Raw genomic sequence first — 25,409 nt, 5'->3', positions numbered from 1 at the left:
TCGCCAAGGGGGAGAAGCGTTACCCGAAAGCCAGCGAATAACATTTAAGGAATCCCCTTCGACGATAATTTTGTCGCACTCTAGACGAGGCATCGAGAGACGCCCGCTATGAACGGCTCGGACCTCTGCCTCGTTTGAGTCTGCCACCCCGATAGGCCCCGAGTAGGCCCAGAGGACTTCCCCTTTGTGGTTTCTACATAACCCCCCTACTCCTACCATTCCTGGATTGTCGATAGACGATACGTCAAAGTTAAGTTTCAGGGACCCCGGAGGAGGAGGAATCCAGGAGGGGAGGATTTTCACTTTGGTAGCCAATTCCAAGCATATGATTGACCATCCTTCCCAGAGGTCGAAAGCTGAAACAAAACGAAACGGAGGAAGGCTTCGAGCCCAGGATATGACCGCAGCTATCAACTGAATATAAATCCAATAGGGAGATCTAGCCTTCCCTTCAAAGATACGAGCATTCCTCTCTTTCCACAAGAACCACCATGAGGCCAGGAGACACATCTTCCACAGCGTTCTGCCTTTCCTTTTCCAAGGAGTCCAGGCCCAACTCTGAATGAATTCAGCCATAGAGTTGGAGGGGACCCAACTGATTCCAAAACGAGAAAAAATAAGACCCCAAATATGGCGAGCAACCTTACAGTGTATGAAAAGGTGGTCAATGGATTCCCCAGCGGATAAACATAGAGGACAGTGATCTACCAACCACATTCCTCGTTTCCTCAAAAAATCCATAGTTTGAATGCGGCCCCAGCTAACCGACCACCTAAAGAAAGCAACTCTCGGAGGGCAAGATTGTCTCCAAACCGAGGAGGACACATGCTCCACTGAAGAAGGGATCAGATGGTTATAAAAAGATTTGACTGAAAATATCCCCGAAGGATTCCAAATCCAAATCCGACGATCTACGCCCGAAGACTTGATGAAGCAAGAATCTAATAAGGAGAGGAGGGCGCTGTAAGAGTTTAACTCCCTAACAAAGAAGTCTCTGCGAAACTTAGGAGACCAAGCCACCTTCCCATGTTCCCTTACAAAACATTCCGATACCCAGGCCTCTTTCTGAGATGAAACGATGAATAAATCAGGAAACATCACTTGAAGAGGATCGTCCGAACACCAAGGATCCTGCCAGAACCGAATCCGATCCCCCCTATATACTCTGAATCGGACGCCAGGAGCAAATAACGACTTCAACTTCAAGATGTCCCTCCAAGCCGTGAGACCTTTGAGTTTAAAATTATCAACAGAGCCTCAATGCCCATGATCTGAACCATACTTACTTCCAATGACCCGGACCCACAAAGATGATTGTTCTTCGCCAAATCTCCACAGCCACTTGCCCATAAGGGCCTGGTTAAAACTCTGAACCCTCCTGATACCCAAACCTCCATTTTTAGTAGGCAAGCAGACCATACTCCATTTAATTAGGGAGACCCCCTTGGAAGACCCTGATCCGCCCCACAGGAAGCGTCTCTGAATTTGTTCGATGCGTTTAGCAACCGAGGCGGGACATTGAAAAAGAGATAGAAAATATATCGACATATTGGATAGAACGGCCTTTATAAGCACCAATCTACCTCCTTTGGAAACCAACCGGCGCTTCCAGGTGGCCAAACGTCGCTCAATCCTTTGAATAATAGGAGCCCATAGGTTGTGTTTCGGTCGACCCACACCAAGAGGAAGACCCAGATAGGTTGCTGGAAAGACATCTAAACCACACCCCATAATTCCGGCGAAAAAGGATGCATCGCTCTCAGAAACGTTGATCGCGAACAACTTGTTACGTCTCTCTTGCAAATGCAAATGGCAGAAATGCCCTGGGCTGTGGGACAAAATTGGAATTGAGGCTATGGGACACAATTGAAATTAAAGACAAATGGTGGAAGAAAATAACCCATCATTTTGCCTTTATAGATAGTAGTTAGATTGAGGCGTCGAACATGACAAACTTGATGTACTATGTTGTGTAGGCCGCAGATCAAATGGCTAAGATAGTTTCAATGCACTTGGATGATTGGACTATTGATCTTAACTGTCCATCATGTAGTAGAGTCCATGGATTACCAATGGACCCTAATTTCCTTTTTTATCTGACGATCAAATCCGTCCAATCATCAGTCTAAAATCATTGCTCTGCAAATTAATGGTTAAAACAGAAAGGGCTTTATATGTATTAACTTTCTGCCATTTGATTAGGGTTTTGTTATCATTTTCCATTTCAGCTTTATATGTTTTAACTTTCTGCCATTTGATTAGGGTTTTCATATCATTTTCCAAGGAATGCTCCATCATGTGAGCCCATCCTGGATTTGATTAAAATGAAAAAGATCAAATTATTAAAATTTACTCGGATCAATGATCCTAACCATTTAATCAATGGCTGACTAAATACTCACCCGCAAAACAAACACCAGTTCAAATCAATAGATTCTTCTCACTGCAAGAAATATAGGTTGTGGTCAATATGTCGCCCTAAAACATTAGGCTCAGTACAACAAAACAGGGATTTCCCTACGGCAAAATCCGTAGGGACAACTACCCAAATCTGTAGGGAAAGGCTTTTACCTACGGAATTCTTGGTGCGCAGCTTCAGTAGCCTTATCAGGGGTAGGGAAAGACTTTTGCCTACGGATGTCATAATCCGTAGGGCTATAGAACTGTTGCCTACGGATTACTCCGTAGGGACTAACGTAGATTTGTCCCTACGGGCATTAATGACCACAGTAGGGAAATGCCCTTTTTATCCCTACATATTTGTCCGTAGGGATAATACACTTTTTCTGTAGGGAAATTCCATTTTTCGGTAGGGAAAATCAAATTTTTAGTAAGGTTAATCCAATTTTCCCGTAGGGAAAAAATATATATCCCTACAGAATTCCAAACAAACTCCGTAGGGATATGCCAATTTATTCCATAGGGAAATCTACATTTGCCTACTGTATTTAATATGAAATCCATAGGGATAAGCCAACTTTCCCTACAGAAGTTTCAAATAATCTCTTTTGGAAATAAGCTTTTCCCTACTGTTATTATTTTAAATTCGATAGGGATAGACTTGTCCCTACGGAGTTTCACAACAATCCGTAGGGAAAATGTGCTTATCCATACAGAATGTCATAAAAACTGTAGGGATATTCTTTTTTCTAAAGTGCATCAATATAATTCCACCTGTGATCTGTTGTAGCTGTACTTTTATATTCCACACACAATAGATTACATCAAAATTGCATATAATCATCCACAACATTATACACAATTATAAAAAGTTCACTGCTTTAATTGATGATCTTTAAAACCACAATTTTCAATGTCGTTGAAATTATCTTCCACATTGTTCAAAATACAAAACTACAAAATAGCAAATGTCTTCAAATTGCTCCCTCAACTAGCTAGACTTGACAAAATTAAACATTGTTTGAAATTCATCAACTACAAAATAACATCAACGCATTCCTCTCCTCGAACTCCATCTTCATTTTCCATTCAACAATTTAACCTACAAACATAAAACATATAAATTAATATATATATAAATTAATGATTCAAAAAAAAAACTAGCAATTAGCAGTTTGCAGGACACCAATGTCCACAGTATGATCCACTACAGTTGATGTTTCTATATATCTGTGCTCTATAGATGCTGAATTGTCAATTAGCATTTTGGAATTATCCTATCTTGCTATAGGGACACTTTTAGTGTTGTTAGAGCACATATTACAAGATTTAGCAAAAAATAGTTCCAACTCTAAATGGAATTTTCAATTAGCTAGCCCACTAAAATGATCTCAATAGGCTGTTTTCATGGGAAGTCTTCTTCATTGCCTTGTAGAGGATGCTAGCTAGTGAATCCATATATCAACTACAGAGAATGACAAAAATCAAGGACAATTAAATAACATTGTAACTACAAGCTATAAGTTGTTAACTCTAGTATTTAACCTAAAGACAAAACATATAAACATATAAATATATATAAATTAATTGTACACTTACATATGCACGAGGCCAAGCAACGTTACTTCCTAAGGCATCCGCGATGACTTGCATCTTTCCAGTTGGTCTTGGCAACTTCGCTTCTCGAGATATACCTCCATTAATAGTTACTACACACCATCCCTCTCCCAATTTTTTTCCTCCTATAATTAAGGTGGGATCTTCATTTTTAAAGAACCCTTTTGCCACAAATTTGCCTTCACTATTCTTCAACTTACATGGAATGCATTCATGAGTCTGAAAACAATTAAGTTGCAAATTTGGTGGTCAAATAGATATGAACATCAGTCATCCAACCTTAGAAACTATCATGTACTCACTAAAAAAATGTAAATACCTTGTTATTACGAGCCTTAGCCCGAGGTGAAGCACGAGTGACCTGACCAACAACTGGAGCGGTACGAGGAGCTTTAGAAAAAGGAATGGTAGGAACATCAATAGGAGTATTAGTAGGAGCAATAGGAGGAAGACTAGTGGGAAGAGCAAGTGGATTTGTATGAGGAGCAACAGGAGGAACTATTGGGCAACATGAGCATCGGGTTGATCAACACGACTTGCAACCGAAGAGTGCACTTGATTCGGCAAATCAACGTTGCGTCCGATAATGGCCTGCCATTAATTAATAAAAATGAATCATACATGGATGTATTCATAAACAAAAAAATTGGTGATAAATCGTACATGTATAGGTACAATTCATTGAATTTGTAAATAAATCACATTGATCACAACTTCTGAACCCCGAGATCCCATATAAAAGTAGCAATTAAGAAAAATCAAGAATCTAGTACAGAGAGAGAGAGAGAGAGAGACAAAGAGACAGAGAGAGAGAGAGAGACTAAGGTTATGTTCTTACATTTTGAATGAGTATCTCTTTCACTTGCCTCAGCTCCTCTTCCAAATTGGCTACTTTATTTTGTAATATTACCTCGTTTTTGGACTTAGTCGTTTCACGATGGGATTTTTTGCCCCATAGAGTTGATGGGGTTGGCCCTTTCCCTAAACATCGCACACGACCATGTGTATCTGGACCCATAGCTTGGGAGAGGATGTCGCCATTGCAAGCCGTGCTACCCTGAGAGATATCCATAGGTTGTGTTCCTTGAAGCTCACGTATCTTTTTCTACATTAACAATCCAAATAATATGTGAAGAGCATATTATCAAAAAGGGAAGAAATAAAGTTAACCAACTTTTAAGAGTAAAAATAATGCCAATATGCAAATATTTTTAGTGTACAAATTTATGATATCAATAAACTAATTAAGAAATTGGGGAGCACATTATAAACATACTACAACATCTTCAGACGAATCAGTCACGAGTTTCCCATCTTTGCTTGTACGTGTCTTGATCCATAATTCATCTCGTGGTAATGTGGTTTTTGTCGTCTCCTCCTATCAACATCATAAAAGAGCAAAGAATATTTATTAATTAAGATAAAACAAATTCAACAAATTTTACATCAAATAAAAAAGTTACCTCTTCCTCGATTATAATAGCGAATGCCTTGGAACCTGCGGTGTGTGGTATCCAAGAGGAATTGCGATTTGCAATATTTGCGGTGCTTTTTGTCTGCAATATTGAGTTCATAAAATAATTTGTTGAGAAGATCACCCTTCCAAGAATAGTTTACTAATTGAGAAGTAAATAAATACCTGAAAGTCATCTGTTTTCCAATAGTTCCACAAAGCGATATATTGAGACTCGACAATACCATCGAGTTTAGGTGGAAAAATAACTTCCTCACTGCTTTTATCGAAGTACTTTTTCCTTAGTGTGTATTTGAAGTACTTCCATTTCTCATTTAACTGGATCATCACCCAGTCTTTTCCATCTATAGGTACATCAAACTTCTCCTGCATATATATGTTTAAATTAAAAGTAGTTACATTGTAGTTAAAACATATGATAAAATGATATATTAACCACACAAAGATAATAAGCTCTTTTTCCTAATATATACCAGCAGTGTACTCCAAGCATCCTCCCTATTTGATTCGGGCATATTCTTCCACGAAAACACATTGATTGGTAGTATAGAACCAATCTTAGCAATTACACCCAGAAACTTACCACATTTGCATGCATTTTTACCAACCACTTGTTTGAATTTGTTTAGGTTGACAGGTAAGCGACCTTCCATCTTATATAGGTGATCCAATTTTGTACGTCCCCTAGGATTCTTTTTCTTTTTGTTTGATGAGGTCCCCTCCTCTTGGGCTTGGGATGCATGTTGATGTACGTCCATTGAATCGTGGGGTGAAAGAGGTTGGGTGACCCCCTCTTCTCGAGCTTGCGACATATTTAATTCCCTCGCTCTTTTCACGGTCTGTCATATTAAGTTAATGTTAAATGCATAGCAAAAAAACACAAGGATGCGAAGGAACTTAAATTAAATATACATCCCAAATTCCCAAATGCTTATTTCTTCTTTCATGGTAAGACTAAGACCCAATTCAGCAAACATGGAATTGACTGGAATAAAATAAAAGAATAATATAGCACTGATGAGAGCACATATACCTTTTCCCCATGGAAGCAAGAAAACTGCTACAAGCCTACAATATACACATGTGATTTGGCCTAACTTTATTAGCATTAAAGCTTTATGAATGCAAAAATGAGGTATCTTCATTACAAAAAAAAGATACAAAGAAAATTAGAAGCATATAAATGCAAAAATGAAGTATCTTCATTACAAAAAAAGATATAATCATAGTGATAGTGTATGTCCCATTCTTCACTCCGACGTTTCCCAAATATCTATAAGATTATCAGTACAAGGCGCATCGCTCTCATCTACAGGCTCAAAATCATCTCTATAGTCTTCCTCTGGTGTATCAAAGAAGTCTCTAGGCGTCGTCTTCCTAACCACATGCCAATGTTTATCTGTGGGATCTTCTACATAGAAGACTTGCTCTACTTGAGACGCTAACACGAAAGGATCATCTTTGCGACAATGGTTTAGGTTCACAAGTGTGAATCCTAAGGGATCCTTCTTGATCCCTCTATCAGCATGATAGTCAGCCCATTCGCATTTGAATAGCAGCGCCTTCCTGCTTCCATAATAGTCCAATTCAATAATCTCGGTCAAAACACCGTAGTAACTCTTGTCTTCATGAATGGGGTTTTTATCTTTTCTACTTGCATAGCTTGGGGTTTTCGCAACCACGACTACGCCGCTATTTTGCGTCTTCCTTTTCCTCTCGAGCGCCTTTGTATGAAAACGAAAACCATTTATGAGACAGCCACTGTACTTCTTTACCCTTTGTGATGGCCCACGTGCCACCCACCGAAGATTTTCTGACACTGGATCATTTCCCTCATCCCGTAACTTCCGAACCTATTTAACATAAGATTTCAAGTTGATAAGAATTAATGAGGTGCACAAAGCATTTGACTGCAATGGGAGTGTTATATTATTTACTCACGTAGCCTTTAAGCCATTCTGGGAATTCTGCATTGTGAATGCGTTCTATGTCCCAATGTTGATCACGAGGATGTTGATCCCGAATGGCATCAAGATGTGCACTACAAATGAATTGCAAGGGCGTTTAAGCTTCAAAGGTGATATAATATGTATTGCAACATAAATTAGTTTCTTAAGCTAAAAAAATAACTCACAGACGGTATTCATCGATTTCATTGCAGTTGTTTAACACATATCTATGTGCTAGTATCAATGTGGCTTCATCGAGATCATCAATGACAGGACCACCAAACAAATGACCCGTGTGTTTAAACACACCCCACACTTCTTCTTCGAGAGCATGTGCCCTATTATCGTCATTCCTCAATGGTCGGTTAAAACGTGTCTCAACACTCTGCAAATACCTTGAGCAAAAGGTGAGGCATTCGTTAGCTAGGTACCCTTCCGCAATAGATCCCTCGGGACGACTTCTATTGCGCACATATGACTTTAATGTGAAGAGGTACCTGTGAAGACACATTATATTCTTATGTCTGCATTAGTAGATTGAACAGTACAATTACAACAATAACTAATTTGAATGTTAAGTATTTACCTCTCAATGGGGTACATCCAACGATAGTGTATGGGGCCAGCTATTTTCGCTTCGTATGCTAAATGTATGGGCAGGTGCACCATAATATCAAAAAAGCCAGGTGGAAATATAGTCTCGAGACAACAAAGCGTCACGGCAATCTGAGACGTTAGCCTCTCAAACTGTTCTCCCGTGCCAACTTTAGAACATAAATCCGTAAAGAAATTACATAAATCAATAAGGACCGAACTGACTTTCTTGGATAACGTTGTCCGTATAGCTAACGGGTGTAATTGTTGCATCAAGACATGAAAATCGTGGCTCTTTAATCCTGAAATCTTCAACGACTCAAGATTCACACATCTTGAAATATTTGCAGCATACCCATCTGGAACCTTCACTCGCTTTAACACTTGGCAGAAAACTTTCTTTTGTTTCCTAGTCATCACGAAGCTATCTCTTGGCCTTAGATGCATCTTTTCTAGGTCGAGGCGAGCTTCTTCGGTATCCTTTGTTTTTCCTGTAATATTCAATAATGTACCAACCACTTTGTCACCGACATTCCTCTCAATATGCATTACATCGAGATTGTGAGGCAAAAGAAGAGTTTTCCAATATGGTAACTCGAAGAAGATACTTTTTTTCTTCCACGGTGAATTTTTCTTCACCCATTTCTTTGTCCCAAGTAAATTTTTAAACTTAGGTAATTTTTTCTTCTTCGGTGAATTTTCATTCCCTAGTGAACCTTTCTTCTTTGGTAATTTTTTCTTCCTCGGTGATTTCTCTTGTCTCTTCCTCTTCTGACCCTTCCCTAATGTGAATGTTAAGCCCTGTAGCTGCTTCAACACATCAGACCCATACAGTCTTCTAGGGGGAGATTCCCATTCTTGTTTACCATTGAACTGAATTCTGTTAGATCGAAATTTATGATCTTCCGGAAGAAATCGTCGATGGCCCATGTAGCAAAACTTCTTCCCATGAGCTAACCACTGAGAACGCGTGTCAACATTGCAACAAGGACAAGCCTTTTCCCCTTTAGTGCTCCAGCCTGACAACATAGCATATGCGGGAAAATCACTAATAGTCCATAAAAGTGTTGCACGCATTCTAAAGGTTTCCTTTCGTGAGTGGTCATAAGTATCTACTCCATCCACCCAAAGTTCCTTAAGCTCCTCAATCAATGGTTGCAAGTACACATCAATTGCATTTCCAGGTGAATGTGGGCCAGGGATGAGCAAAGACATCATCATATAAGGTTGCTTCATACACATCCATGGCGGCAAATTGTATGGAATAAGAATGACGGGCCATGTGCTATGTGTAATGTTCATGCTCCGGAATGGATTAAACCCATCGCTTGCTAAGCCAAGACGAACATTGCGAGGCTCCAAACTAAAACCTTCGTATTGAACGTCAAAATCTTGCCATGCAGGGGAATCGGCAGGATGTCGTAATACACTGTCATCCTTCCTTCCCTCGTGATGCCATCTCATGTAAGAGGATGTTTTTGATGACATGAATAGCATTTGAAGCCTACCTTTCAAAGGGAAATGGCGAAGAACTTTTGCAGGAATTTTTTTATCTTTCTTGCATGAGTTTGTTCCCTCATTAACTGTGTTGTTCTCAGTCGTTTTCCATCTTGAGGTACCACATTTGGAACATGAGCTAAGATTGGTAGTCTCCCTCCAATATAACATACAGTCATTCGGACATGCATCAATCATGTCGTAATGGAGTCCTAACTCCCGAATGATTTTCTTCGTTTCATACATGTTCTTCGGCAACAATACACCCTCAGGAAAAGCACGCTTTAACAGCTCAAGTAGCATGTTGAATGATTTATTAGTCCATCCACATAGGCATTTTATGTGAAACAACTCAACTATAAAAGATAATTTCGTAAACATCTTACAACCAGGGTACAACTCTTGTTCAGCATCCCTTAACAAATTGTAAAATGAATGAGCTGCTTCATCAGCACCCCCCTCCCCTCCATCTTCATTTGTTGGATCAATCCCTTGCACAGCTTCCTGCATATCGTTCAGCATCTCATGCATGTCATCATTCACTTCCTCTTCCACACCCATGCTATTCGGGTTAATAGAGGTATAATGTGATGACTGTTCTCCATGATAAACCCAACAAGTATAATTCTTCATCATTCCATCACTTATCAAATGCACCTTCGCCTCTTTAGCATTCACCCAGCACGTGCATGCACATTTCTCACATGGGCACAAGATCTTTCCATCAAAACACTTATTCTTGAAAGCGTATTCGAGAAAATCTTTTAGCCCCTGTACGTATTCGGCTGAATTCCTACACAATCCAGTAACTCTTACATTAACTATTAAAATTATATCGATTAAAATTGAACGAGATTTGGAAATTTTACTAGGCCTATGATTCGTGTTATACCTTTGTTTATTCAACCAGCTCTTGTCCATTTCCTATACCTTCTAATGGTTCTGAAATCTGTTCATGAATTAAATAACTATGATCATAAATTGAGACATAAATAACTTTGACTATTTATTCTAAGATTTTTGTTCAAGATTTTTGTTCCCCAAAGATGATGATATGCTTCTCGACTATTTGAATGAAGATGGACAATCTATTGAACCCACATGGGAACAAGGGGGTAAACTTGTAGCCTAGTGGTTGAGGATTTGTATCTCAACCATGAGTTTAGAGGTTGGAAACCCAGCTTACCTATTAAAAAAAAGATTCTTTGGGAACTGTAATTAAGTTTGACAGCTATTAAAATAATAAAGGGTTTTGTTAAGACTGCCCTACGGTGCTTTGGAAAAGAAATTTTACACATCTTTTTGATAGAAAATTCAAAAAAACATTTGTAAAAGTGTCAAACAACGTGAAAAATGATTGCAAAATTTCTTTTCCAAAGCACCTAAAAGAGTGCCCTCTCATTAACAAAACCCAATAATAAAAGACAAGATAAGTTAATGCAATTATAAAAACATGGCAGTGCGAATATCAGTAGCCTTCTTTGAATGGGGCTATCAATGAAGTTAGTGAAAAAGAGAAAAAAGATTGGGGTTTTTTATTGATTTATATTTCCATTTTTTTCTTGGGAAATGATAAATTCGCACCCCCTTAGGATAATTCAAACCCTTGGGACCTGAAAAAGCGTTAAAGTCTTCCACATACCCTCCTTTACAATCTGGAACTGGTTGGAGCTCCTACATTCCGAATTACAACCCATGAGATATTGTTGCAAATTTGAAAAGGTTGTTAAATGGCGAGCCAGTGCAGCCCATGTATCCATGGTACAAAGGATTCAAGGTCACCCTCCCTTATCCTAGACTAATTTCTTCAGTAATGTTAAACAGTAGAATGTTTTGACACAAATCAGGAAACAATTGAGAAATCGACAACAAAGGAATCTTACACCATCACTGGGATCATTGAGGAAGTTGACGAGACAACATTGAGGATTACAGAACTGCCAATCCGTAGATGGATACAGGATTACAAGGAATTCTTGGAATCTTTCTGTGTCAGGGAATTTAGGAGATGTTTCTCAATCAGTTATTTTAGGAGATCCCGAACTTTCAAAGTCAAAACTTGTTATGGAGTAACCCAATTTAGCTAGCATAAAATTGGAACATTCCTATCCAAGTTTAACACATTTAGGTTCTTTGCAGGCAATACTTGCTAGTGCTTTCGCTAGAAAAGATTATGAAAAGGCAATGGCTACCGTATCACGAGTTCTGCAGGTATAGTGCTTTTCAAACAGAAATAGTTCTACACAATCTCTGTCTCTCTGTTTTATTATTTAGGTAATTATTTTCTGTGTTAATTATTCGCAATTGATCAGAAATTTTTTGTCCTTATATTTTCTGAAAATACTAAGTATGTTCTATTTTGCAGTTGAGTGTGGTTCTGGGACTGTTCCTCACTGTTGGGATTTGGATTGGCTTGCAATTTGGATGGAGAGTATTTACAAAGGATCTCAATGTGGTGAAACTGATTCATATAGGAATCACGGTATTTCTTCACTCTTTTTGAAACCTAGAAGTGCCAACGGATGTGCCTACGGTTGCTATATATGAGTGCCATAAGAAGTAAACCGAAAGAGTCGGCCATCACGGAGCAAATCAAAATTATGATGATTGTGAGACAACTTGTCGAGAAACAAATGTTTTCAAACACAAGGAGCAATAGAAAAAAAGTTTTGATAAGAAAAAACCTATATCAGTTAGAAAATTGCAAGCCTTGTCTACAGGTAGCAGTAACCATTCAATTAATGTAACTAGCAAATGAATAATATTAGATAGAGAGGAATCTACTAGTCAAAGATTGCAAGCTTTATGAATAATCCTCCAAGTCCAACACCAAATATTTGTTCAAGACCTTATGAAGAAGAAGAAGACAAAAAGGAACTTACTCGCCCAACTTTGCTTCAGTCCCTCAATATTCAGGCAAAAGAACAGAGTCTCCTTCTTTGAAAGCAACAAGAATAAGATTTCCACCTCTATCACGAGCACCGGGACCCACCGCTACAATTTTTCTAGAGTTTAACTGAATCGAGCACAGGAAAAAAATCAAACTAAATCACAATAAAATAATAAATGAAACATTTTAGAGACTTTTTTTTTTACTCATAAAAAAATGCGAATGACTTATCTAATTTTAACTCCTTTCAGTTGAAGACCTTTCTGTATTGATCTTCAAATGAACTTTTTTAAGAAAATTGATTGAAACTTTTACAGATTACTTTTGTAAGCTGGCCTAGTATGAGATTGGTTTATGAATTATTATTAATATTTTTTTTTCTCAAGTAGCTCATCCTCCCTGTTGGTCACCAATTCGATTTCTGGTCAATTTCATGCCCTTCATTTTGTAGAATGATGCCAAATGGGGAGGGCTGAAAACGGGTCAGGTCATGGAAGAACCTAAGCCCATTTTTGCTCGGATCGAAGTTAGAAAGGTCGGAGAAGATGAAGGTGATACAGTTCAGAATGAGGTGAAAGATAACAAGAGAATAAAACAGACTCAAGCCGTTGCAGAAGCATCGACATCTGATTGCGGAGTAGCTAAGATGTCTATAAGCAATTAAATTATCACTTAAGAGTACAAACTGGTATGTATTAATTGATACCTGATTTCTATTGAATTTTGATCATACCCTCTTGAAACTTTTATCACATTCTGAGTGGAGTCCTCTAATGTCTATATTCATAAGCTGTCTTGAGCTCATCCTGAAGGCAAGAATTCTCATGTTCCCCCCTTGAGCTGTCTTCTCATTGTTTAAAGCAAAACAGATCAATGGAGACTCTGTAACTGCACATCACATGTTTCTATGTTCCTTATTTTTTTAATGTTTTGCAATTTCTTGATAAAACAATAAAGTCCCGAATTTTTTTCGAGATTATGAAACATAGTCCAGATACCTTCCTATTTTATTTTAGGCAAAAATATTCCGTTAAATTCATGATATTATTTGTTGTCCTAATCTTGTTAAATTTTACTGCATGACGGGAATATCTTTTTTTTTCCTTTTCTGTTGGGTGTGTAAGCTGGGGTTTGGCGGGGGACCAATACGCCATCCCTAACTCAGAACAGATGAGAGGGAGATCCAGAACTCGGGATAGACGAACACTAAACCTAAGAGTTCGAACTACTCAATACTCGTGAGTTACATAATTGGATAGCTTGATGGGAGTAGGAAATCTGTGACCTTATCTACGGCAATGACCGGCAAATGAACGGTTGGGATATCCCTGCCTGTGTTTTGCCCACTCTATTTTTCATTCGCCATCATATATTTTTTATTTCTTTTAAGCGACAAATGGTATATTACATTTTTCTTTCTTTTAAGCAAAAAGATGATTTATTATTTTATTTTTCTTGATAAATTATATGGTGTTTGGCCATATTTTTCTGAGGGTAAAAAAATAGCTTACTAAGTAAGACGGAGAGAATTGAGAGGACACGAGTTAGAAGATAATGCGAAGTGGAAGAAAAACAAGATGCTAATAACTCGTGTGGGCTGCTGTTAGCAAGGGCGGTACAGCCTACACAGGACTTGATGGCCTTATAAAAACTCAAATAAAACAATTTTCATTGCCATTTACAAAATTACTTCGGAAAACCCATATTAAAAAAGTAAAAGCCCTTTCTATTTATTTTAAAAATATTTTCCAATGCCTTCTTCTATAATCTGTAAGCCCTTTATTTACTCAGTTGAAACACCTTTTAAAATCTATACAAGCCTTTCATTGTCCCAGGTTGAACACATAAATCAAAATATCAGAGTTTCAAGTCAACCATCAGTTCTTGAATATATTCAAAATCTCAAAATAATCAAGCTGAACCTCAACACAGTCAAGAGTAACCCATTACGAGTGCCATGTTTTCTAACATAAGTGTGTCTTGTGAGGGTTTTAAGTGAGTTTTTATTCTATAAAGCAAGTTTTCCACTACTTAAAAAAAAAATCAGCAAGTTTTCATTCGAATCAGCAATGTCAGGCATAGAAATAAGAAAGTTACCTTTCAGAAACCCTCGAATCCTTCTTCTCTTCTAGATGATTTCGCACCACAAATTTCGCCTTTTTAATGAGAGGGAAATTAGATCCCTTCCTCTTTTCTTCTTCTTTCAAACCCTAAAAGTGCCTCTGTTGTTTTGCTCTTCTCTAAACCCTAAGAAAATTAGAGAACACCTTTCTTCTTTTGGATGGAAGGAATGGAGGTGGAAATGGATAGCTAAGATGGGGGTGGTGATCAAGAGGGTCTATTTATAAACCCTAAGAAAACAGATGAGGGAGAGAGGATGGGTGGAAATGGATGGCTGATTTTACACTTCAAACTCTCTTTTTCTTCCTCTTCTCCTTCTCCCTTCTTCTCCCACAAAACCAAGCCAAAATGAGAAGAAGCTACTTATGGGTTAGGATTAGGGTTTCCTTGCCAAAACCAGAAGAGGCTACTTGTGGGTTAGGGTTACGGGTTGTGACGGGAGAGAGGGAAAGATAAAAAATCGATAACTTCAAGGCTAGGGCGTGTTTACCCTCTTGGGGGTAATTTTGCCATTTTAAAAAATAAACAGGGGCGTTACTGGAAAATGAGTTCGGAATTTGTGTTTTCCGCCTTCCCGAGCGCGCCTCAAGTGCGAAAATCAGTAGGGATATAAATAAAATTAATCCCTACGGTATGCTTGGATTATCCGTCGGTAAAAGACCAATTCTGCCTACGGTAAAGTACTAATTTCAGTAGGGAAACAAACCGTAGGCGTATATATCGAGATTTCCCTACGGAATACTACAAATTCCGTAGTTAAAAGTTCTACACCTACCGCTAAATAAGTAGCCATAGGGATACTATTATATTCCCTACAGAATTTAAATCCGTAGGGAAAGACTGAACTTTTCCCTACTGAATAATAACGGGTCGGTAGGGAAAGTACAGTTTTGTTGTAGTGGCTACAGGTTTTAAAAGTTAGTCGCTAATTTTCCATTAATGGAGATGGACTCAATTTCAGCTAAAAATTCCTTTTTTTCGCCACGGATTCATGGTAACGGGCTTTAAATAAATCCTTCACTAAAATGGGTTTTTTTCTTGTAGTGATATATATGCTTGCATGTATGAGTCTAATAGTTCAAAGCAATAATCATCTACAAAAGTACTAGAAACATTTTATAATTATGAGAACTTAGATGATGCCCGACCGTGAGATTATAAAGGGCGGAGAGAGAAAACTATCGCTCCCTTGATTTTTAATCCAAGAGAAAGGTTTTGTCTCTACCCGTCCTTTATATTCTCACGGTTGGGCATCATGTAATTTCTCTTATAATAAAACCAGTTTTGATTATATCATAATAAGCAGCATCTCCCTTATGGATTATCCCATAATTGTTTCAATTCATCTATACTTAATTAGAAACTCAAAATACCATACATGCAGCTTCTAAAATGCGTTATACAATTTCATCATAAACAAAACAAAGAAGAGAACAAGGAGCACTATCATCTACAAAGAAGAGATCTGTCATCTTTTTCTTCTTTTTCTTCTTCTTCCTTCTCCATCATCTTCTTCCTCTTCTTCTTCCTCCTCCTCCTCTTCTTCCTCATAACTATCTTCTATGGGGAGATGGTGATAAGTGGGGCTACGAAAAATTGCAGCCACAATGAAAACAGTCCCCGAAGCAAGCAAAGGTCCGGTAACATTACCTCCAAGAACCCAGCCTTGATCTCCGGCGAGTGAGACCATGAAATAATCATGGAGGAAGGAGGATGATGGATAATGAGAGAGGAAGGTGGCAGAAATAGTGATAATTTCAAAATCGCCTCCAAAAGTGCGCGTCTCACTATGACCGGGGACAGTTAGTAGTGGCCGGATAGTGACCCTAGAGACTTTTCCGGTACCAGAGATGACGAAGACCCCGACATTCTGGCGTCTAACGAAGCCGGAGATAAACTCTACAATGTCAGACCCGGCAGGGATTTCCAGCCGCTGGAGCGGCATTGCTGATAGCAGGAAAGAGAGATAAAAAAAAAAAAAACCTAACCCTTAGAAGAGCAATGTATGTGTGGAGAGCAAAACAATGTGTGAAACCAATTTATAGGGGGCAGAGAGAGACCTAGGCCGTGTATCTAGCCGTATTGTATCAGTAATGTGAGGTAGTGAGTGGGCCTCTGCAGCTTGAAATGACGAAAATAGCCTCCAAGAACCCTCCCCCACGCGCGTTTTTTGGGTAGAATACAATCTCGACGATATTTTGAAACAATGCGCGTATGGGACGTGTATGTAGTCAATAAATGCTTGTATATTTTTAAACACTAGTATTTTCTTAAATAGAGTATATGCTATTTTGGGCTGCAAAAAATCCAGAAGGATAGTGTTGTGGGATTCTGCTTATATATTTGTAATCTAATGGGATTTTGGGCCCACAATACAGTTAAATTGTACACTGTAACGAGCCCAGATGTAGACCGAGAGAGATATATTAAGAAAGTATTTGGATAGACCAAAGCCAAAAATGCTTATCAGATGAATCTTAAGCGTTATTTCACACACAGAGATATCGGTAAGTGATATAGGCACAACACTGTTTTGATAATAGGTACAAGCTTAATATGTCCCTTATGCTTTAACCTGCCCAACTGTTTTGATAATAGGCTCATGCTTAACTTGTCCCATATGCTTTAACTAGCTGTCATTTGCTTATATGTAAAGGCTACTGATATTGGCACTACCTTGCTTTAATAATTTCACAAACCTTGTTTTTTTCTTTTTTAATCGGCTTTTGAGAGCCTTTTGGGAACTTAATAATCTTAATTTGACAGCTGTTTAAAAAGAAAAGACTCTTGAGTTTGTGCAATTATTAAAACATGGTACTGCCAACATCAGTAGCCTATGTATATATATACACACACAATATATAACTAGCCTATGTAATGGGATTTGCTAGGCAATTTCGCAAAAAGCCATTTCAAAGCTGGCTTTTGCATGTGTGGATAGCCATTTCGCAGTTGCTTTGTGACAGATTTTTTCTTATTCATTTAATACATCTGATCCATGACTTGGTTGTTCTATCATGCAAAAGCTAGCCGCGAAATGGCTTTCCGTGAAATTACCTAGCAAATCCAATATGTAATATATAAAATATATAGGCTACTGATATCAACACGACCATGTTTTGATAATGGTGCAAACTCATCTTGTTTTACATCGTTTAAAGGCAATCACAATTCACAAAAAACTCTAAGCAGCCAATTAAAATGTATAAAACAAGTAGAGTTCTCCCCGTTATCAAAACATGGTGCTGTCGAACTGTTGAGTTTGTGAGTGTACTTTCCAAATATTTTAGATGAATATTTTTGTAATATTTTAATATTACATTTAATTTATAAGTTTTTGTATTAATCCTAACAATTCATAAATGAACTAAATAGTAAATGGGGTCAATCATGAAAGTACATTATTATTTTGATTTCTCACGCGCAGAGAAATAGAGCGCAAAAATGGATATCAAAGTCGCGATATAATATCAAAGGTAGACGGGGTATTTTGGGTACTAGAAAATGTAGAAAGCGATATTCCTCGTGTTCCTCGGCGTTGGGAAGTTAATAGAAAAAAATAGGAAATTAAACACTGGAGCTTTTGCAAAATATATTCGCCAGTTATTTATGGCAGTCAAGATCATGCTAAATTTTACAGCTATATTAGTATACCATCGGTCAAGAATGAGACATTTGTCATCATGCGTGTAAAGCAGCATTCATCTTGCTTCATAATTGACGAAGGTCGATTCGGATATCTTCTTCAACGATCTTCAGATCAGATCAGATCTGGAATCTTTTATTTTTTATGTATATGATAGAGCTCTTGATCTTTACTACGAGCGTGGGAACGCAAGAGATCGGATCAAGCACGAGATCATCGGAAACAGTTCCTTGCATGCAACAAGGAGTAAAAAGATGGGAGAAATGGGGAAAAACCTAGAATCCCTAGCCTACAATTCCCATTTCACAAGAAAAAGATGGAGTTACAAGAGACTCTCTCAAAAGAGAAGAAATTCTCTACAAATTTCAATTCATCCAAACTAAGTAAAATGAGAAACCATGGGACTTTATACACTAGCCCATTACAATAGAAAATGACTCATTAAACTACCCATAGTAAGAACAATGATCATAAGGACATATGAAACTACAAAGTGATTAAAAGGCTATCACTAAAAGGAAAAATGACAAATAAGGACTCCCACTAAAGACAAAATGCACTACACTACCCCTAAGCTAATGCAGTCCAATGAAAAGCTGGTGCATTAGGAGATGCTATGCATCAATAAGTAATCAAATTTTACCATGCATTTTAATCATGATTTTTTATACCTGGAAAAGAGAGTGGTCCCAGAACGAACTCCAAATATTATATAATGAAAAACACATACGAGGACTAGTTGCCTTGTATCAAAAACAACACGCAAGGAAAAACCCCAGAAAACCACACTATACAACTCAGAGACCCAAAAAATAGAAGAACAAAAGAAAGCCCTAACCAGCTGAAGAATGAATATTGTGGAGACCCAATGCATCACATCTTGCTACTATTCTTGCCTTTTGAGGAAACTGACCCGTAGGGGTGGTCTCCTTTGTACGAGACAGACTAATTTGCTAAAGCATTGGCCATGAAGTTACCCTCCCTGAATTGATGTTGAACAATTGGGTTCATGATGGAAAGAAGATCCAATATTTCCTACCAATGATAATTGGTTGACCAAAGGACATCACCATTCTTCTCCTTTAGATCCACAAGAACCTTGCTATCAAACTCTACAATGAGATTAGTATACTTGAAAGCCAAGAAAATTCGGAGACCATCAAGTAGAGCGCTTGATTCTGCCACCATTTTAGAGCTTTGTTCTTAGTAAAAAGAAAAGCTAAGATAACTATAGCATTTCCATCCTGAAGGTTAAGTTTCAATTTCCTTATTATATTCAGTATGACTGATGCCAATATGTTGACAAAAATTCTATTTTTGATAGTGTATGTATGTGTGTCGTGGTGGGGTGGGGGTGATTATTGGTGGCCAATGAATCCAAAATTATGGTGCTTCCTTTTTTTTGTGTTATCACATGGTTGAAAACTCCATTAGAACTGACTATAGGTCTCATTTAATGTAAGTTTTCTTACTAGGCAATGCAAAAAGGGAAATTAAAAGAATTTCTAAATATTGAAAAGTTTAATAGATAAATTATGAAAGTAATATGTTTGTGGGGACTAATATGCTCATTTATTATAATAGGGTGTGTGTTATTCTTAACATTACTTTAGTAAACCCTTGGATATTTGGCAATGAAACGAAAGAAAAATTCGAAATTGAATGAGATAGGTTTATAGTACCTTGTGTCATGGCTTGTCCTTGAAGGCGTGTAATTCGACGAATCCGTGGTTCTTTCCCGAGCACAATAATGTCTCGGAAACGCCCCTTGTTCTTCTCTTCCTTATCCCTACCTATAGGCTTATGGGAAACCTCTCTTTATGTATTTTCTCATCAAAGAGAAGAACACTTTCCATGGTAAGAGAAAGATGGACCAAGAGTCTATATTTATGGGCTAAGAGAGCTCCCATAGATCTTTCTAAGCTTAGCCAAATTCATTTGGCATCTTAGATGTAAATTTAGCAACTAATACAAGTCACAATTTCCACTTCCAAACATCACCAAACTTAAGGGTTGCTAATATATGATGAAAGGTTGCTTGAATGCAAAGCCAGAACCTTATTTGGCAACTCTAAAACATAGAACAATGTTCTACAATTCCAATCCAAAAAGCAAACTCCATCTTTGGAAATCCAAAGAAAGGAAAACGTCCAACAGTCTCCCACTTGGCTTGCATAGGCTTTATACCTTTCTCATCAACCAACTTTACATCATGTTCAATAAGTTATACCCACAACGGATCATGTAATCATTGGATTATACTATCCAATAACCTCCCCATAGTCACGAAGTTAGCAAACTTACCAACATGAATATGGTCCACTTTATGTCATTGCCGACAAACAATCCTATCTTGTAAAAATCTTCCCAAAAATTGGTTCAAAATGCTTGTAGTAGGGGAACCCAAATATGCCAAAAAGTTCAGATTTCGTAGAAAATGAAAGGCTATAGCTCTAAAAGTTTTACTGAATATAAAGGACACCTAGAGGGGACCTAGAGGGTCCCGGAACTGGTTTTTGTTTGCCAAGAACCGTACTGGAGAAGGCCAAACTGGCCTCCGGAAAGATTCTGGTCTCGGATAAATTCACCCCCCTTCTGGTTTTTCACCTCCCCAAGGATAATTCACCCCCCTTCTGGTTGTAGAGACGACGCATTAACGAATATTTAAAAAAAAAACTAACATTCAATGCTTTTAAACTTCCTAAATAACCAAACACTATTAAAAGTTTTTACAACTACCAATCAAGGTCATCTTTTATGTTCTAAACCTGCAAGTTTCTTAATAAATTACAGGATTGCCATTCAACTTTAGATTCCTATATCTAACAATCCGACCGTCGGTTTTTCATGAAACTTTAGGGGAATGATCCACGGTCAAAAGGGAACAAGTTAGCATTGGAAGCTTGCCGGAAAAATTTCCCAGTTGCCGGCGGCAACTATTTTCCGGCGATCTTCAAGTATAGCTTAAAATACCCAGAAAATTTGTTTTCTCTAATTTCAGAGCCTATAACTATAGGTCTGATACCAAATGTTATTCTTAACATTACTTTAGTCCCTTGGATCTTTGGCAATGAAATCAAAGAAAAAATAGAAATTGAATGAGATGGGTTTATAGTACCTTGTGCCATGGCTTATCCTTGAAAGCGTGTAATTCGATGAATCCGTGGTTCTTTCCCGAGCACAATAATGAATCCGTGGTTCTTTCCCATATTCTTCTCTTCCTTATACCTACCATTAGGCTTATGGGAAACCTCTCTTTATGTATTTTCTCATCAAGAGCATAACACTTTTCATGGTAAGAGGAAGAGGGCCCAAGAGTCTATTTTTATAGGCTAAGAGAGCTCCCATAGAACCTTCTAAGCTTAGCCAAATTCATTTGGCATCTTAGGTGTAAATTTAGCAACTAATACAAGTCACAATTTCCACTTCCAAACATTACTAAACATAAGGGTTGCTAATATATGATGAAAGGTTGCTTGAATGCAAAGCCACAACCTTATTTGGTAACTCTAGAACATAGAACAATGTTCTAGAATTCCAATCCAAAAAGGAAACTCCATCTTTGGAAATCCAAAGAAGGGAAAACGTCCAACAAAGTGCTCATCTCTATAGCTTTGTATCTAGAGATACAAAATTTATAAGGAATTTCAGATCATAAGACTTCCCCACAGCACCGTAAAGCCCACTCGTTCAACACCTTCCCCCTTAGCTTTTTCGCCCAAACCCTCTCCATAATTGCCAACCTCCCTCTTTCCCGGCAGTTTTAACAGCATTTCTTGAATCTTAATCAACCCACCTCCCAGGTCTTCTTACTTCTTTAACCAATGACCATTCTTGATCTTCTTAACTACCCAACTATAACAATTCTTGATGTTCTTAACTACCCAACTTTTTTACTATTGACTCCCTTAACCGAATTCCACATTATTGATCATCTTTAACTTTGCAAACCTAACTACTAGAAACCAATAACTTCCCCTTCCCTCATCCAATTAAGATCAACCCTTTTACACCTTACCTGAGATACTTAATCTTCATATATAGTTCCCTACAGACCACATTCCTTTCAATTAAGCTTTCTATTAGTTTCAAACCCTTTTATGCCCTTATCTAGCACCCTTTTTCAACTTTTCCACAACCTTTTTCCTCCTTTTCCTTGCTTTTCCTTCCTTTCCGCCGCTACCAAGTACCTATGCTTCCGCTATATTTGTTAAAAAAACTGTTACAAAATTTTATGTAGATCTGTACTTTAGGGATTCTGAATATACCGCAATTTGAGATATCGCAGAAGATGAAACTGAAATCAAGAAATCTACGATCCATCAAGCATATATCTGCAAATAAATAAAACAGTAGAGAAGATGACTTATCAAGTTGAGGTGCGAAATAAATCGCTATCCTTAAGGCAAATCTCGCCCCCTACTATGAAGAATCAACAGTACAGATATGCTTCACAGCGTATGCCTCCAGGATACATCAACTCTCGCTCCAGGGGTGTATAGCCCCGACGCCTTGCAAACTTGCTTATATGTGCCAAAGAGCCTCGACCGAGTACGGTCACTTTTCTTATATATATATATATATATATATATATATATATATGAGAAAACGGTTCCTACACATATGTGTAGATAAGTTATCTACACACTAGCTTAAAATACAGTGGGGGCCACATTATTTGGGTGATCCAAACCATTCATTTTTAAGGCCCTCACATAGATGGGGTGTCCACAAAAAATCAGATCCATAGGATCATCCTAATCATTCGAACTGTGGAGGCAAAAAATAGACTACTTTGTGAAGGTTTAAAGACATCCATTTTACCTCCACAAATCGTAGGGTTGGGATGATCTTATGGATCTGATTTTTTGTAGACACCCTATCTATGTGAGGGTTTTTAAAATGGATGGCTTGGATCACCCAAACAATGTGGGCCCCCACTGTATTTTAAGCTAGTGTGTAGAGAACTCTCTACACATATGTATAGGAACCGTTTTCTCTCTATATATATCTATATACTATATAGCAGAAGAGAAAAGGAGATAATTACCTGAATTTCTCCCAAAATTCTAATAGAATTACACATCACTTTTTTTGACTTTTTTTAACAAATGCACCCATTCAACCCACATATTTTCAATCCTACCCCCACCTTTATGCTTTTTAACAAACACACCCATTAAAGCCACATAATTTCAATCCTACCCCCTCCTTTATGCTTTGTTAATAAAAAAAGTTGAAAAAGTTAACATAGTAACGTATTTTCTTTGTAAAATTACGGATTGAGTATATATATTACATAATACTACGGATTTTTGTGAACATATTACATAATACCACGGATTTAGGACACCTTTAAAAATATTGACGAACCCGTGCATCTTAAGAGGAACAACAATTAGGGAAACCTCTATAGATTGGAGGGCTAGGATCAACCTATGGAAATGATTTTACGGGCATAGCCTATTGATGTTGTGTTCCATTACATGGACAGTTTGGATCAACCTATGATGTGGTCCGTACAATTCTTTGTTAGTATATATATATATATAGCTTTAGACAATGCTGCAGTAAAAAATTCAACCCGATTGAAGTCACATGTCAGGTATCTATATATGCAATAAAGAGCGGAAGGAAGAGGCACAAACATAAACTTTTCATGACACTCGTAAAAAAAAACTGAATGAATACAAATAAAATAAGAAAAAGGAGTTAAGGGCTGAATGAATAAAGAGGAAAAAGCACAAAATTACCCATAAAGCTTTTTGCTCTTTTTGGGTTAGTCCACACCTAAAAAACACAGTAACAGTTAAATGCAATATAATTTAAGAGATGCATTGCCACAAAAAAAAAAATTCAAACGAACACAACTTCTGAACAAATTATCAGTATCTTCCATAAAACAAATACCAGAACTAAGGCTACACGGAAAAGAACTCAAAGACGAGTAATGGGAATATACAAAGAAGGAATACTTCTTGGAACAAAAAAATACTCGTACTCCCTCTCCTTCTCTGAATCTTCGAACTATCAAAAGTGGCTGCAAATATTAATTCCCTAGCTATAGAAGAGGTCAGAAATTGTAAAGCAAGCATAGAAAGAGAGGGATAACTCAATCCTACGTCAGAGAGAGAGAGAGAGAGAGAGAAAGAAAGGCAGATCCTTCTTAAGATTAAAAAAAAATTAAAACTGTACAAAAGAGAATTGGGGCTGGAAGTTGGAGATCCATAAAAAATTAGCTCCATCCATTAAAGAATGGGACCAACCAACAGCATGGGCCAGAAAATTGGAGATCCATACCTAATAAACTTTTCTCAATGTAGTGGTGTAAGTTTCCATCTTAAGCCACTTCCAATACAGAGATAAGTTGCATCAGCCATCCCCTCATAAACAATGAAACGTTCATCTCTTGGGTGTGATAGAGCTTTTAGGAGTTGGTTAAATTGAGATGGTATGATAAAGATTATAGGAACGTATTGGACTTTTAGTAGAACTTTTAGGACGGCTTAGATTGGGCTTAGATGTTAGGAAGGAAAGAAGTAAACTCGTTGATTTGAGAAATTTTAGGAGCAAATCTTCAGATTTTATTTAGTCCCGTGTTGGACTCTTTGAGAGACTTTTTAGGAATGTTGATAAGTATTAGGACGGCTGGGATCGGACTTAATTAGAAAAATTTTAGGAAGCAAAGAAGCAAATCTCTTGAGCGGAAATGCGTTCGTCGCCAATGTCTCCGCCTTTGGATCAACTGAGTGGTCCGGATTAAGAGTTATGAAAAACCTGTAGAAGAGGTAGCCGGTAACCCTCTTCCTCGTTTCCGTTTTTTCAGGCTGTGAATCCGGCAATTTCATCCTCCTCCTTCCTATCAACGAAAAAACATGGACATTTCCTCATTCCTCTTCATCTTCTTCCCAGGAATTTTTGTCTCTCGTCTATGGCAGTTTATGAAGCAAAGACCAGACGCGAAAGTATTACGTAGCAATTTCTGGGCAAAGGAAAGAGGTTGGGATCTAACCGTTGTTTCCATTTTCTCTATGTGAATATGTAGAGAACATTGATGGTAGCAGAGATTGAGGTAAGCTGTTCTGGATGAACGTTTAGGCACTGTATGTTTTGGATTTTAAGGGCACGTTTGGCTGCCATGAAATTTTTCTTGGAATTTTAGCTTACCCAGGTGATGGACTAAGTGATGAGAGGGTAAGAAAAGTCTGAAACCAGTAACTT

The 25,409-nt window shown here is 37.8% G+C and overlaps 3 protein-coding genes across 3 annotated transcripts; all 3 read right to left on the bottom strand.

Annotated features, from left to right (window-relative positions):
* Positions 1 to 3,841: 3,841 nt before the first annotated feature.
* On the bottom strand, positions 3,842 to 6,318 carry LOC143888664 (uncharacterized). The gene is made up of 9 exons (XM_077393097.1): positions 5,965 to 6,318; positions 5,657 to 5,857; positions 5,481 to 5,573; positions 5,294 to 5,395; positions 4,856 to 5,122; positions 4,517 to 4,608; positions 4,337 to 4,469; positions 4,000 to 4,236; positions 3,842 to 3,865 (listed from the first exon to the last, which is right to left on the bottom strand). Exons 1-9 carry the CDS (start codon positions 6,301 to 6,303, stop codon positions 3,842 to 3,844), a joined length of 1,488 nt encoding a protein of 495 aa, XP_077249212.1. The 5' UTR covers positions 6,304 to 6,318.
* Positions 6,319 to 7,420: 1,102 nt separating this feature from the next.
* Positions 7,421 to 11,291, bottom strand: LOC143888663 (uncharacterized). Its single transcript, XM_077393096.1, has 5 exons — positions 11,174 to 11,291; positions 10,462 to 10,480; positions 8,027 to 10,324; positions 7,626 to 7,937; positions 7,421 to 7,532 (listed from the first exon to the last, which is right to left on the bottom strand). Exons 1-5 carry the CDS (start codon positions 11,289 to 11,291, stop codon positions 7,421 to 7,423), a joined length of 2,859 nt encoding a protein of 952 aa, XP_077249211.1.
* Positions 11,292 to 12,436: 1,145 nt separating this feature from the next.
* On the bottom strand, positions 12,437 to 16,487 carry LOC143888662 (AT-hook motif nuclear-localized protein 28-like). Its single transcript, XM_077393095.1, has 2 exons — positions 16,158 to 16,487; positions 12,437 to 12,547 (listed from the first exon to the last, which is right to left on the bottom strand). The coding sequence occupies exons 1-2, from the start codon at positions 16,485 to 16,487 to the stop codon at positions 12,437 to 12,439; spliced, it is 441 nt and encodes a 146-aa protein (XP_077249210.1).
* Between the last annotated feature and the right edge of the window lie 8,922 nt (positions 16,488 to 25,409).

The sequence above is a fragment of the Tasmannia lanceolata genome, unplaced genomic scaffold (assembly GCF_043159265.1).
Source record: "Tasmannia lanceolata isolate RefF3 unplaced genomic scaffold, GAP_Taslan_0.1 ptg000012l, whole genome shotgun sequence".
In the NCBI taxonomy this organism is placed as follows: domain Eukaryota; kingdom Viridiplantae; phylum Streptophyta; class Magnoliopsida; order Canellales; family Winteraceae; genus Tasmannia; species Tasmannia lanceolata.
This window is presented reverse-complemented; position numbering and strand designations above follow the sequence as displayed.

Excerpts from the sequence above, each read along its gene's own strand:
- LOC143888664 (XM_077393097.1), bottom strand. The coding sequence starts at position 6,303 with ATGTCGCAAGCTCGAGAAGAGGGGGTCACCCAACCTCTTTCACCCCAC. Across the intron at positions 5,574-5,656 it reads GGAAAACAGATGACTTTCAG|ACAAAAAGCACCGCAAATAT; the intron begins GTATTTATTTAC and ends TCAATATTGCAG. Across the intron at positions 4,237-4,336 it reads CTAAGGCTCGTAATAACAAG|ACTCATGAATGCATTCCATG; the intron begins GTATTTACATTT and ends AATTGTTTTCAG.
- LOC143888663 (XM_077393096.1), bottom strand. The coding sequence starts at position 11,291 with ATGGATACATGGGCTGCACTGGCTCGCCATTTAACAACCTTTTCAAAT. Across the intron at positions 7,938-8,026 it reads TGGATGTACCCCATTGAGAG|GTACCTCTTCACATTAAAGT; the intron begins GTAAATACTTAA and ends GTGTCTTCACAG. Across the intron at positions 7,533-7,625 it reads GAAATCGATGAATACCGTCT|TGCACATCTTGATGCCATTC; the intron begins GTGAGTTATTTT and ends ATTCATTTGTAG.
- LOC143888662 (XM_077393095.1), bottom strand. The coding sequence starts at position 16,487 with ATGCCGCTCCAGCGGCTGGAAATCCCTGCCGGGTCTGACATTGTAGAG. Across the intron at positions 12,548-16,157 it reads CTTTGCTTGCTTCGGGGACT|TTAAACTCTAGAAAAATTGT; the intron begins GTTTTCATTGTG and ends TGCTCGATTCAG.